General features: G+C 23.9%; 1 protein-coding gene across 1 annotated transcript; it reads right to left on the bottom strand.

Moving 5' to 3' along the window:
- Window positions 1-1,896: 1,896 nt before the first annotated feature.
- Window positions 1,897-7,841, bottom strand: LOC145834197 (NEDD8-conjugating enzyme Ubc12-like). The gene is made up of 4 exons (XM_082941573.1): window positions 7,709-7,841; window positions 7,136-7,269; window positions 4,235-4,402; window positions 1,897-2,452 (listed from the first exon to the last, which is right to left on the bottom strand). The coding sequence occupies exons 1-4, from the start codon at window positions 7,800-7,802 to the stop codon at window positions 2,312-2,314; spliced, it is 537 nt and encodes a 178-aa protein (XP_082797699.1). The 5' UTR covers window positions 7,803-7,841; the 3' UTR covers window positions 1,897-2,311.
- Between the last annotated feature and the right edge of the window lie 6,800 nt (window positions 7,842-14,641).

Raw genomic sequence — 14,641 nt, forward strand, 5'->3', positions numbered from 1 at the left:
CAGAAAGGCAAAAACAAGTGCGTAACGCTTCAGATTCTTAATTAACAAATAGATGCTGTAAGTACAGTTTATTAAGGGAGAACTGAATTTTTTGGTGAATATGCAGAGAGAACAGAGGTTGAAAAATACTTTCAAGGAATATGACCATGAAGAAAATATGCTGACAGTACGGTAAAGCGCCGAGTTTTACTGGTATTCTGTGTACCCCCTATAAATCAAGAAAAAAAAAATTAAATAGTTCACTATAAACGCTGTTTATTTAGAATTTTTACATATATACAAAGCAAAAACAGCTTTAATATTTACAATTAAGTCTTTTCTACAAATAACTTTCAAGTTTAATTAATCTTACGGGCATTTTTTATGTGGTACTTTAATGCATGTTTTTTACTTCTGCCAGACAAAAACACAAATAAAATTGATCAATACTTAAAAATCTACATACTTTTGCAACATAGCTTATTGTATAAATGACAAGCATTTTCTTATTCTTCAGAACTAAGGGAAAAATTTTTTTTGAAAATATATTGTCGTGGTGCTCTTAATATTTTACTATAAATCATCCATGCCTTTTCAACATTCATATTTTTTTCTCAAGAGGTAATTAAACTGTGTTGGTTTTAATAGAATTTTTAAGTTCGGTAAAGCATTTAAAAAACAATTCTGCCATAGCAAGACTACCAAAAATTATATTTAAGAAGTTCATTTAATTATTACTAATTGTTTTTTAGTTATCTTTACTTAATTAAAAAAGACAAATACGTATTATATGTATCATAATCAATTTAATACTGAATGATATTTTTTGTATATGGAGTATTTAACATGTGAGAAACACACCAATTAAGCCAAACCAGTACGCTAGAGAAGGTTTTTTACGGTTGATATGCAGATAAAACTTTTATTTAGTATCAGTTTAATAATTAGTTTTTCTTATTTCCTTTGAAGATGGTATTGCAAAACTTAACGTTTTAAGATTTAGATATATTTTAACATTTTAAGCTTAAAATATTTTGATTGTCGTTTTATTTCACTTTTAATGATTATGGTTAAACTTGGCGGAAGAGATTTTAAAGCAGTGGTCTTCTAAATTTTTAAAGCGATTTTAAAACTGTTCAAATTAAATTGGTAGAAAATTAATTGTGCACATTGGTAAAAAAAAATACAGATAATTAAAAAAAACACCATTTCTTTTGTTACGAGTGTCATATATAGAATAAAGATGTTAACTCATTATATAGTTATCTATTTATAAATGAAAAAGATAAATCAAGTGTCTAACTTGCCTATTTCTTTTTTGATATCAAATTATCACTACATAGAGATAGACAATACTGCTTTTTATTGATATATGACAAAGTCGGAATTTTTTCCCACTGAAACATGGCAAAAGGTAGAATAGTTTTTTGCACATTTATTATTATTATTGAAAGGATCAAATAAGAAACTTAAATGTTTTAAATGAAAGGTAATATGACAATCGCCTAAATTAACTGCTAAACCCATTTAAGTCTATGAGTCTATAGAGAATCTAGGGAAACTTATGATTGTTTTGTAGAAGAAACTGAGGTTTTACAGTTTTTTTTTTAAACTAAGTCGGATATATTATGTTTCTTGGACTTACATTTTATTTTATTCAACATAAATGCTGAGGCTCTAATTTTGGTTACTCCTTAGGCTCGGAGCTTACTTTGGCTTTAAAACATGATGTTCAATTATTATGTACGCATCAATGAAGAACAGATAAAAAATTTAACGTTTTAAATTAAATTATGCATAATCTAACTTATTAAATATAAGAATTCTTACTAAATTTCAAATAATTAATGTTATTTATTTTTTAAAACTATTGCGTTTGACAAACTTTATAACATCAAACATATTTAACAAGTGGCTTAGTACATTGTTTAGGTTTTCACTTAAATATTAAGTAAGTTTATTCAAATTTTAAGACTGTAAATGTTTGAAACTACAAAAAAAAAGTTAAATTTAGATTAATTAAATAAAACTACACCGAAAATTGTTTAAATAAGATGTTAATAGCAGAAAAAGAACGTAAAAACTTTTTCAATGACTGGACGAAAATAAACTTCAAAACTTTAAACAAAAAATAAATTATAGCTGTAAAGGTAAACTTAAGCAATAATATCAAATAAGCAGTTTTAACACTTATAAAATAAACAAAGCTAAATGTTCGTAAATTAACTTTGAATGAAATATGTCTAGAAAATAACAGAAGAAAAGGCAAAAGTTCATCAAAACATCTTCAACCTTCAACGACTCCCGACCGACAGCTCCGTCACGTGACAGCTCACTGCAAGCACCTGTCGTAGTGGACACCGTCTACGGTGTAGCCTCGCATCGACTGGTACACGTTAGTTTCAAACTGCCGCTTGCTCGACCTCAGCACTTTCGCTGCTCGCTCGTTCAACGGGTCGTCCGCGTTCGGTTCCTTTGAGAAAAAATTGAGATTAACAACAAGGTGCTAAAATATTGTAAATTAAATTTTACTTCCATAACTTTAGAAACAGTTAATATTGCTAATGGGATTTATTTTAGAATTTAGTTACTTTTAAATTATGTAATTATTTAAGAGATCAGCATTTTATAATAATTTTTTATCATGAAGTATGTCAATTGTGAATGGTCGAAATTACTATGTTAATATAAACAGGCAGATATATACTCTTCTTGATTTAATTAGTATAACGTGTTTTATACATAAAAAATTATTTTCAAACAAAACTACAGACTACTTAATTTGAAAAGTTGAATATTTTACGGGTGAAATAATGACTTTGTTTTAGTTAGTTACCACTAAACTATATAAATAAATACTTTTTTATCAACATAGTCTACAATACTTACATATTTATTCATATATCAAAAGACTGATCGTTTACCTCCAGTAAAAAGCAAAATTTCAGTTTATATCGTTTGGACTTCAAAATCTACACAGTTTAAAAAAATTTATGATATGACCTTTTTATTTGGATTGAAATTTTGAGTTTTTTATAACTTTATATATTGAAATACTGTAAATATTTAATATTGGTCATCACATTACAACTGTACTAATCAATATTTATTTAGACCAATAGTAGACTCAAGGACCTTTAAACTATTACTATATTTGATGCAAACATGTTACATTTAAGTATATCTAAAACAACCATTAAAAATATTAACAATTTTCAAAACAAAAATTAAAATTTGTTTTAAAATATACAATCATGCATATATACAACCGTTTAAAAACATTCATACATTCTGAGGATTTTAGTAACACAACAAATTTTAGTTTTACTTAAATTTAACAATCAAAAACAATTATAGAAGTTATATATATTGTAAGTACAGTTATATATAATAGTACAGTATAGTAACTACCTTGTATTTTAACCTTTTTTTAAACATAACAGAAGACTTTTAACTCTTAAAATATTATGTAACTACACTAGATATCAAAGTAAGATGTAAATGAAAAAAAAAATCTGTTTTACAATAATATGAAGTAGTTTAAACTACAACTAATATACATAAATAAGTAGGTTAAAAAAAAATCCCAAACTATGGTAAAAAAACATGATTTGGAAGTATTAATATGCTTAATTTTGTTTATTTATAAAAGAAGTCAACTGTTTAATTTATTTTAGTAAACATACTTAAAGAAAAAAAAGATGTATTGTAAAAATCAAAAGTATAATAAATTTTATAAATATATTATATTAAAATAGAAGGCAGTTAAATCAAACATAAGAGCATACTTTTTAAATTTACTTAAATTAGTCATTAATACTAATCTTTAAAAATAAACATGTTATACATAAAACAATAGTTATTAGTCATACAGAAGTTGTATGTTGTTCTTATTTCAGCTTAGATATAGTATAACTAAAAAATAACGCATTAGCCATTTTTAAGAAATTATATTAAAATAACAATAACATTAATGTATTTCTACTTTAGCTTAATTAATTAAAATTCCGAATAGTTTCGAAACAGTATGGAACGAGACTTGAACCTTTTAATAAACTTTTAAATAAATTTGACACGTATTTGTAAATACTAATATTGTTTACAATTTTTAGGTTCTTTTTTTATTTGTAGTGTTGTAGGGACTTAAGTATGTTTGTACTTACAACATAGACAAAATATAAACTTAATTGTAACTTAACATATATTATTTGTATTAAAAACTTAACAGAATTTTCAAGTAAATGCACCAACTCACAGTGAACAAAAAGATAATGCCGTAGATGACAGCAGATATGGACAAAACAGGCTTCCAATCTTCACGGAGGATATTCAAACAGACATTGCCTTCCAGATCGATATTAGGGTGGTACACTTTTTGGTCGCATTTCACCTTGGGCGCATCGTGGGGATACGATTCACTAACCTTCAAGTTAAAAAATGTTAAGATGGCTACAAATTGAAACTTTTACTTTTAAACAGTATCGAAATGTATGAATTGTTTTACACTTTAATTTAGAATATATTTGGAATCTAAGATAAAAACCTTTTGGAACAGTATCAAATAACTTTTATACAATTATTTTTTATTGTAATAGTATGTTAACAGAGAACAAGACAAAATAATTTTAAGAATAAAATTAAATAATAACATATAAGTGTAATTAACATTATCGTTAGTTTCATAAATAATTTATTCAAAATGTACGTGAGGGGCTGAGAACCAATTTAGAAAGTCAAACAATTATTATAAAAAGTTATCTACTAGTTTTAACTTACTTCTTGATTAAGGTTATCCAAAATAAAAAATAAAACGAGCTAAAATGATGATAAACTCATTTAATGCAGTTTTCAAGTTGAACAGTTAGTATTATATACTTATTTAGTTTTCTATAAAATTTTATCATCATATGACTCATGTTTAGTATAATTTTCAACATGCAGAATAGGAAAGAACATAATTGAACCAAAAAAGTTATAAAATATCCTTTTTTTAAAGGTCAATTAAGGCAAACTTGAAGTTACTGTATTGTTAAGTTTAGTTATTTTTTTCACACAAATATACTATAAAATTATAACATAATGGTTTTAGCATTTATTTAAAGATATATATTGATGAATGACGCTTTTAAACCTTTGAAAAGTCATAATCAATAAATTGAAGTATTTATAAAAAAAATGTTACTAATAAAAGTAAATTGTTTTAACAAACTTTTAATTACTTAAACTTAAAAAATAATCTACTAAATACAGGGTTGCTACTTGTTTTTTCAAAATTTTTTTAGGTTTTCCAAATTACTTCCAGGTTTTTATAAGTACACTTTTTTGGGTCTATTTATAACTTAGAGTTTAGTTAAAGGTAAGAAGCTGTGTTAAATAGTATAAAAACATTGAAAAGTTACTGTAAAGCTACTTTAAATATGTTTTTTAATAAAAATAATTTTTGATAATGACAATTTTTTTTTTATATGAGAGATTTTTCGAGTCAAACCAAAATTTTACTACTAAATATGTGAAAATTGTTAAAGTTTCAGGTTTTTCCAGGTTTTTTAAGTGAATTTTGTTTGAAATTCCAGGTTTTTCCAAAATTTCTCAAATTCCAGGTTTTTCCAGGTAAAGTGGCAACACTGTAAATATAAAAAGTGATTTTGTTTTCAAAATTTACCTATCTTATACTTTAATTATTATAGTAAAATTACCAATGACTGCTCATTTATCTAATTCTTAGAAAACTTAATTGGTGATTGTTAAGAGATTCAAAAACATAAGTACTTATAATTTATGATGCAAAAAAAAAAGATCTGGATAAAATTTTAAATTGAAACAAAAGTTGAGTGTTTAGTATACAGTAACCTGTGACGTAACTTAACATGTTGAACCCAGTTCAAAAATGCCTATAAATATGTGGAAGTTTCAAACTTTGGCTATAAACCAGGGTTTCTCAAACTTTTTTCATTAGGCTACTTAAAAGAATTAAAAAAGCTATGTCCCCCTCTGTCAAGAATTCTCAAAATATTTAACGTTGAATAAACCTAAACATTTATTTTTGTTTTTGCCATCAACTCTAATATACCTAGTGTTAGTTTTATATTACGGCCTCATTGCCCCTCTGTGGCCCCTTTACTACTCATGGGGCCCAAAGAGGGCAATATGACCTACTTTGAGAAACTCTGCTATAAACTGATGCTAGGGTTTAATTTAAATTTACTTAATTAAATATAAATATCTTAAATGTTGTGCTGAAATTGAAATTTTTGAAAAGTAAAAAATTATAGGGCAGTTAAAGTTGTTAGGATGCAAACTTAAGCAGCAGGGTACTATAGTCTTAATTTAGTCTATAAAAATAAATAAGAAAAAGTAAGCACTATTTTTAAGTTTATTTAGTTTTCAGCAACTATATTTAATAAAATTAAAAAAATCAAGTTAAACTATCTGTGATGGCAAATTATAAATTAGTTTAAAAAAAAAAACTACCAAAATTTTTAATTGAATAAAAACTTGTTTGATGATAACTTAACTATACTTTTGCAATTTTTTAAAGCATTGTCTGTGAGAGTTATATAAATATGTTTAAATTTATTACCTTTTTGTACTGAACAATAGTGTTTAGTTTTATAAAAGAATAGTACTTAATAAAATCAAAAAAAAAACTTAATTTTTAGATATAAAAAGCAAGATAAATTAAGCTTCAAAAAAGATTAATCTTTTTAAAGCAACAGAGTTAAGCTAAATGGCTTTTTGGTGATTTTAGTTAGTCAGAGGACTTAAGGGAGCAAATTTAAAATTCTAGGCAGTTATAGAATATTTATTTTAGTTTGTATTTAGTATTCAACGCTGAGATAACATTTAAACAATTTTTTTTAAGTAAAATAACGAAAACAAATAAAGTGCTAAGAAAAATGCTTACAAAACACTAGATATTCTAGGGATGTAATAAAGAGCAAAAAAGGTCAAGTTGTAAATAAAACTACAACTGCTACCCGAAAAGACTTTTTTTAATATGTCCAACGACACTTTAATTAAGGGGGTCATTTTAAATTGATTTTAAGAAACCCTGATCTAGATTCTATATTATCAAAAAATATTTTTATATTGTTGAAAATTATGATCTGTTATTTGTATTTTTTAATTAAAAATATTTTTACTTGGAAAAGCTAACATTTATAGAAAAGAAGAATCTTCCTCCTTTGTAATAGCCTTCAGAAGGTTTAACTTCTAATTTGAAGAAAAGTAAATTATCAGGATCAGGAAAATGTGTTTCATAACTTTTAGATTTTTCTACATCAGACAAATCTGCTCAATAAAAAAATAATTACTAGTAAAATACTAGTAGAAATTTCATTCAGTAAAACTAAAATAACATGATTGATAAACTGAGACTAGATTATGATGAATTTTAAATATATTTGTTATAAAAGTTAGTTATTATATAAAATAAAATTATAAAACAATAAAAACTAAATATGATTTTGTATAATTTACAAACAAACTTAACAACATTGATAACGATACAGTAAATTTTTCGAAACTAATATGCATAACATAAAAATAGAAGATTTTTTATATTCAAAATTTTAAGTACATAAGTCATTTCGATTTAAGAAATGATAAGTCCTAGATTTATATAAAAAAAATCCTATTTTATTTGTAGAAAAAAAAAGTGTTTGAATTTTACAATATGTAGCAAAATTATATATATTATAAGTAATATAGTAAATAACTTAGATAATACCTTTTGTAATTCTGATGTAAGCTGCAGAGCTTTTAGTTGTAGAAACTGAGCTGGAAGAAGCTTTTTTATCTTTCATTTTTTGGAGACGAATCATATTTTTTAAGTGTTACTTACAAGATGATTCAAATAACTATTGTAATTTAAAAATTAATGATTTTAAGTAAAATAGAAATATTGTCTTAGAGGTCATAAGTAACTTAAATAAATAGTATACTTATGTGTTGAAATGAGTTTTATTTTAATAAAAATAGTAAATGATACATTTCACAAATAAATATCAATTATGTTAACTAAAACCATGCACTAACTACATATGATCATTTAAACATAAATAAAGAAAAAAATATATTTACAAATATTTATCTTTAAACTAATAATTTTATATTTTATATTAAATTTCAATACCTAAAGTTTATAATTAATTTTTTCTAAATGGACACAAACATTCTACAAAAATTAACACCTTATTTAACTTATTGTATACAAAAAAAGTAAATATAAATAGTTTACACTAATAAATTGTTTCTAAGTATACATAAAATAAACAATTGTTCATAAGCTAAAAGCTAATATCTAAAGCATTTATTTTTGTTACAAAAATTAATGTTGGCTCTTAAATGAAAGCTTAGAGTTTGCACTATAAGATGCTTTTGATAACACAGAAAATTTTGATTTACTTTTGAGAAATGACCAGTTTTGTAAAAACAATCCAATACAACTGTACAGAAAAAAAATCCAGTTTTTTCAGAATTTGAAAAATTGTCTCGTCTTTCATTTTAAAGTTATTTACTTGTTATATAAAAAATTATTTTCAGTATACAAACAACTTGTAGGAAGCAGATTTTCTAAAAATATAATAAACAGTTTTATTATATATATTTTTGTACTACATATATTAAACAGAAATTTGAGATATGATTCGTTCAAAAACTTTTTTATTTAAACAAATAAGTAAAATCAATTTCAGCTAACACTTCAGATCAACTACTTCTGATAGCAACTAATTTTAAAACAAATTTTGAGTATATAAACAGCTAGAGGTTTCATCAGAAAATATTCATGTAATACTAATTAGCATAATTAAGCAGAATTAATTAGAGATAGATTAAAAGTTTATAATACATAATTATACATACATTAATCAGTAATTTTACTAAGATAAACTAACGTATAGATATAAAAACAAAAACAATAAATATAATAAAACAAGCAACAAACAGCAATCCTAACAACTTATAAAGATTAGATTTATAAACGTATTGTTGCTTGCATAAGTTAGGTTATGTTTTTATAAATAAAGATTCTAAAACAGCTAAATGATAATCATTTTCAACTCAGTTGTCCGAAAAATGAAGGAGGAGATAGACTATTTTTACCTTCCTATTTTTCTAAAGATCTAATGAACTCTGATTTATAAACTTTGATTGCTTTGATCTCAAAAGTTACTTTGGTTATCTAAAAAATTTAAAACAACTGGTAGCTTAGTTTTATTTGTAAAAAGCAAGACTAACTTCGAAAAAGAAAAAAAAAACATTGTCTAAATAACTATGAAAGATAAGACTAAAATGTCTTAGATTAATGTTTAGAAGCTGTGGAACAAAAAGGTCTTTAATAGAACATTGTAGTTATCTTTTAAAATTTTTCAATTACTTAAAAGCCTGTTCTACTATCAAACTTAATATCAAAATAAAAACTACTATGAATAATACTATGAAGTTTTATATTCAAGTGAGGGTTGCCACTCTTTTGAGCAAAAATCTATCATGAGTGACAAAAAACTTGCCTGATTTTATTTTAACCTTAAAAAGATGTTATAAGTTACAAAATTACCAAGATGTTTAATTTAAGTATATGCTTGCATATTCTATGTATAAAAGCACTATAAAACAGATTTTAGTAAAGAGTAATAACTACTAAACATTTAATGTTTTAAAAGTTGATTATGCAGAATTAAGAATAATTATGTTTAATTTGTGTTGTTGTACAGCAAATTGCTACTCTATGAAGAAAAAGACAGGTCTAAGTGACCAAAAAAGAGGTTTAAGTCAACTTAGTGTAAAAGAAAATCGAAAGAAATCAAACTCTTAAAAAAACTACTATTAATGCCTAAATACTTAAGAAAGTCATAACAATAATAACATGAGTTACTATCTAATTTTTTTTTCAAAATTTCTTTCAAAATCATTTGAAACAACCTTAGATCAAAAAAAAAACAAGTTCTGTTTAAAAATTATAAACAAGCCTATATCCCCTGAAGATTATGAAACTGTCAAAAAAAATTCAAACTATCCTGAGTATTTCTAAAGTATTTAACTATTGTGAAAGAGTACTTAGTTTTATAAAAAGTAATTTAGAAAAACAAAACCGTTTAGATTATAGAAATTTAAAATTTAATATATTGTTGAACTGAACAAAATAACTTAAATTATAACACAAAAATTATTAAAAAAATTACAACATAACTTCAATTTTTAATCAATACTTTATATAGTTTTATCATAAAACTTAATTTTAACATTAAAGAAAATATAAAAAAAATTATTAAAGCAAAGCAAATTGCTAAGTGGAAAGTTTTACCAAATAATTGAAATAAAAAGTATAAAACAAGCAAAATATAATGACAGAAATAAATAAAAACTATTAAAAACTTAACCAACTTGATACCATTTATTTTTTGTCTGAGATTGTCTAAAATATTCTTAGACTGTAAAAAACTATTTTAACTTGTTTGAGTTTCTCAAAAAACTTTTTTTTTAATTAGTCTAACTAACCTCAGTAGATTAAGTGTATGGCAACCCTGAATATAAATTGACTGTGCACTACATAGTAAAATAGTATTATTAATTAAATTACAGGAAATTCTAGAAAAAAACTATAAATTGAATTAAGAAATAGCTCATGCTAGAACTTTTTCTTAGATACCTGGAGGCAAATATGTTTTCAATTAAAATTTTTATAAAAAAATTTAAGACAATATAAAAGCTTTTGGATTTTAAGCTCAATAAATTTAAGTTAAAGGTGTTTAAATAAATCATTCCTCCTACTAAAACTTCAAAGAAAATACACTTCAAGTTTTAAAGTTTAAAACTGACTAAAACTCACTTAAATAAATATGGGGGAAATTATATATTTTTTTTACATGCTTGTAAACTCCAACATGAATATCAATTAAATATCTCTTTAATTGGTAACCTCACTACCATTTGAAGTGAGGGGCAACTCTGAGTTAAGCAATAGTAAAATTAAGATTTTTATTTATTTTTATCAATTAAAACTTAATCAGTTTTAATTTTAAAGAAGTGATAACAATATGTGCAAATGCAGTGGTTTTTTCAAGACAAAACCAGACTGGACAAATGTTGTTTTTTTAAGGTTAAGTTCAGACAGTGCTTAAATTTTTGTTATATTAGTTAGAACAATAAAACACATATATTAACTATAGATACATGTATATAACTGTAAAGACATATAACAACATGTTTGCAAAATTTCAACTGTTTTATAAAGCATTGTTTGCTTTGCCTAATTCTGTGTAGTGAAAAAACAACTATGTGTGCAAATGAAGTACCCAGAATAGTTGATACTCTATTAGCTGCTGAAGCAAATTACTACAACTTAAAACATCTTTTTACAATTTAAAAAATTATTTTTATAAACTTTCTTTTCATGTTTTACCCCTATTTAGAATTTTATTACAAAATTTAACCCCATTATACAAAAAAATGTTTAATTTTGAGGAAAAAATAGATTTTTTAGAACTTTAAGCTTATTAAATATAAAAATGGTAAAATTTAAACATATTTTTTAAACTTAAAAATATTTTAGTTTTATACTACACTATAAATAAAAAAGACAATTAATAAACATTTGTAATGAAGAAAATTTGGTAATTACCTAGCATGATATCGCAATCAAACTTTAATTATAAAATATTTAATGTTTTTTTAAACCATAAATTTAAGCAAAAAATCAATGTTTTTTGAGTAATATGTGAAGTCTAAAAAGATACTATATTTTAAACAAGCTATATAAATACATAAAAAAGTTTTTTACATAATTCAGGGTTGCCACTCGTTTTTTCAAAAAATTTTCCAGGATTTTCAAATTTCTTACAGGTTTTTAAAATTATACATTTTTGGGTCTATTTTTAGTGTTAAATTAAATTTAAGGTAAGAAACTGTGTTCAAAAGATTGAAAAGATACTGTAAAGCTACTTAAAATGTATTAAAAAAAATATTTAGTGATGACAAATTTTTTTCATCTATATGATAAGTTTTTTGAGTTAAACGGAAATTTTACTACTAAACATGTTCAAATACTTACAAATTCCAGGTTTTTTGTTCAAAGTTCCAGGTTTTTTTCAAATTTTCTTAAATTCCAGGTAAAGTGGCAACCCTGTTAATTAATAAGTAGACAAGATAATAAGTTTTAATAATTTAAATAAACTTTCAGAAAATGAAATTCAAAACATTATATCAATTAAAAAGAAAAACATCAAAGTTTTAGCCTAAAATTATGCTTAAAGACATATAATTTCAGCTTTATATGGGTTTGACATAATGCTAGGTAATTACCAAAAATTAAAACAAAGGAATTTATCCCCAGGTTAAGAATCGCTTTGAATCCATTTTTTGTTTTATTAATTTATTTAAAAAAAGTTTAAATAATGTTATTCTAAAATATGTTTTTGTCAAGCAGACAGCATATTTTTTAAACTTTTAGTATAACTTTTAACATAAAAAACCAATTAGTCAAGAGAAAAAACTTTGAATTTTTTTATTTTAATACTAATTTTAAAATGTAGTAATTAATGAAAAAATTTAACCAGAAAAATAGTATTATATACTACTTAATATGTGAAAATATATTAAATATAGTTGTTACAGATATAAAATATTAATTTAAAATAGACTAATTATATGAAAACATTTTAATGGCCTGAGATTTTTTGACCCTGAATTATGTGTGTTTACTGGTGTATTCAACACAATATAATTTATACAAATTGAAATTTAAATTAACTTAAAACTGAAAAGTTTGTTATATTGAAGGAAATAGTTTGAAACTGGTATTTTATAATAAAAAAACTTCCAGTCTCATCATAAATGTCCTTAGTTGATGTTAGTTTAATTATAAACATGGTTAATCAAATTATACTGGTTTTTATGATTACTTGCATAATGTTATCTTAAAGTTATCTTTCCTATTAACAACCCAGTTGAAGTGTGTTGATTCGTTGACACACAGAAACATATGTTGGTAGAATAAAGGAAGATTACTGTATAATTTGTTTTTACTTGCATAATGTTAATTAAAGTGTAAAGTAAAGTTTCAGAAGCTATAAATGTTCAAAAATAAAACTTTAAAGAGTTAATTACTTACAAGAGAATAAGTTAAGTGTTCAAATAAAACGATGAAGTTCATTCTATATTTTTATTATACACTTGATTAACTTTCTATATAATCATTATCACTATGTTAACTATTTTTAATATTCAAGTTAAGTTTATAACCACATGCAAAGCAAAGTAAAAACAATTCTTTTGATAAAGGGTCAGCGTGTCAGCATTTTAATTGTAACTGGAAATTTTTCTAGTAAAAAAGCAGGTCGCGGGCTGCATTGTATATATTGTTTATTAAACGAAAAAAAGCGCTTAAAAATTTGGTCCAAATACCTGGTGTAGGGAAAACCTTTCGGCTATCGAGTCATACACCAGGATACAGCTTAATGTCATGTCCAGGACAGTAAAAGTATTGTAAAAACTCTTCCGCAGGCCACAGTTGTATAGAAAAAAAATATTAATGTTAAAATAATCTAGTTTATAAAAAATTAAAGTATGCAATATTAAAGCAAGATAAATTGATAGTTAATGAATTAAAAGCCTTTTAGTAAGTTTTTGTTATAAAATGCATTTTTTTAAATATTTTAAATTAGTTTTTATTAGCTATAAAAACATCGTTTTGGGTTTAAAAACTGTATTTTAAAATGTTTTGCTTAAAAAAAAGCTTTGGTCTGAGCAAATAGTTAATAAAATAAGACATATATTAAAATCATAGTTTACTCAAAAAAAAAACTATTCGTTTGTATAAATATATATATGGTGGACGACTCAATAACCGAAAGGTTCCTTTGTACACTAAGTCCTTAGATACTTTTTAAGCTTTTTTTTTTTGTTGTTCAATAAACAACAATATTCGTTTGCATTAGTGTGTTTTTTCTTTAAAAATACGTCGCAACTTGGGACTACGATGCCTATAAAATGCTTATTTTATTAACTATTTGATCGGTTAAGAATACTTTTAAATTTTAAAGCAAAACATTTCAAACTTTTGCTTTTGATAAAAAGTTTGACCCGCTAGTTGCAGTTTTTAGTCTCTCTGAGCTACGTCTAAAACATAGCAATTATTAATACTATAAATATAGCTTTTTTTTTACTAAAATATTTTTTTTATAAAATACTTATATAATATAAGTAAAATTTATTTTTTTCTACCAAGCTAAATACTTCACAAACATTTAAATTTTTTCATTTTTGCAGTCCTAATAAAAAGTGTTTGAAAAATGTTGATTAAAATTTTTTATTCAATATTAGAATGATTCCTAAATCAAACAGCATTAAAATTCTAGTATTTTCATGCTACTTTTTTACTTAATAGCACAAATTTTTAACTTTAAATTGAGACATATAAACAAAGTAGTGTAATTCGTTTTTTTTTTTGACATATTCAAACCAAATAGAGTAATTAAAATTCAAATTTTAGTGATCAGCAGATTGTCTAAAATTCGCAACAAAAGTTTTTTTGTATAACTAAGATACCACCTAGTTTCATTAAGATTCCATTTGTTAAGTACGAATTTGTACTTTTCATCATACTGGCGGTACTGCTGCATTAAGTAGTATTATAAACTTTTACTACAACTAGCAAAAATAA

The sequence above is a fragment of the Thalia democratica genome, chromosome 4, assembly GCF_965202585.1.
Source record: "Thalia democratica chromosome 4, ktThaDemo2.hap1.1, whole genome shotgun sequence".
Lineage (NCBI taxonomy): Eukaryota > Metazoa > Chordata > Thaliacea > Salpida > Salpidae > Thalia > Thalia democratica.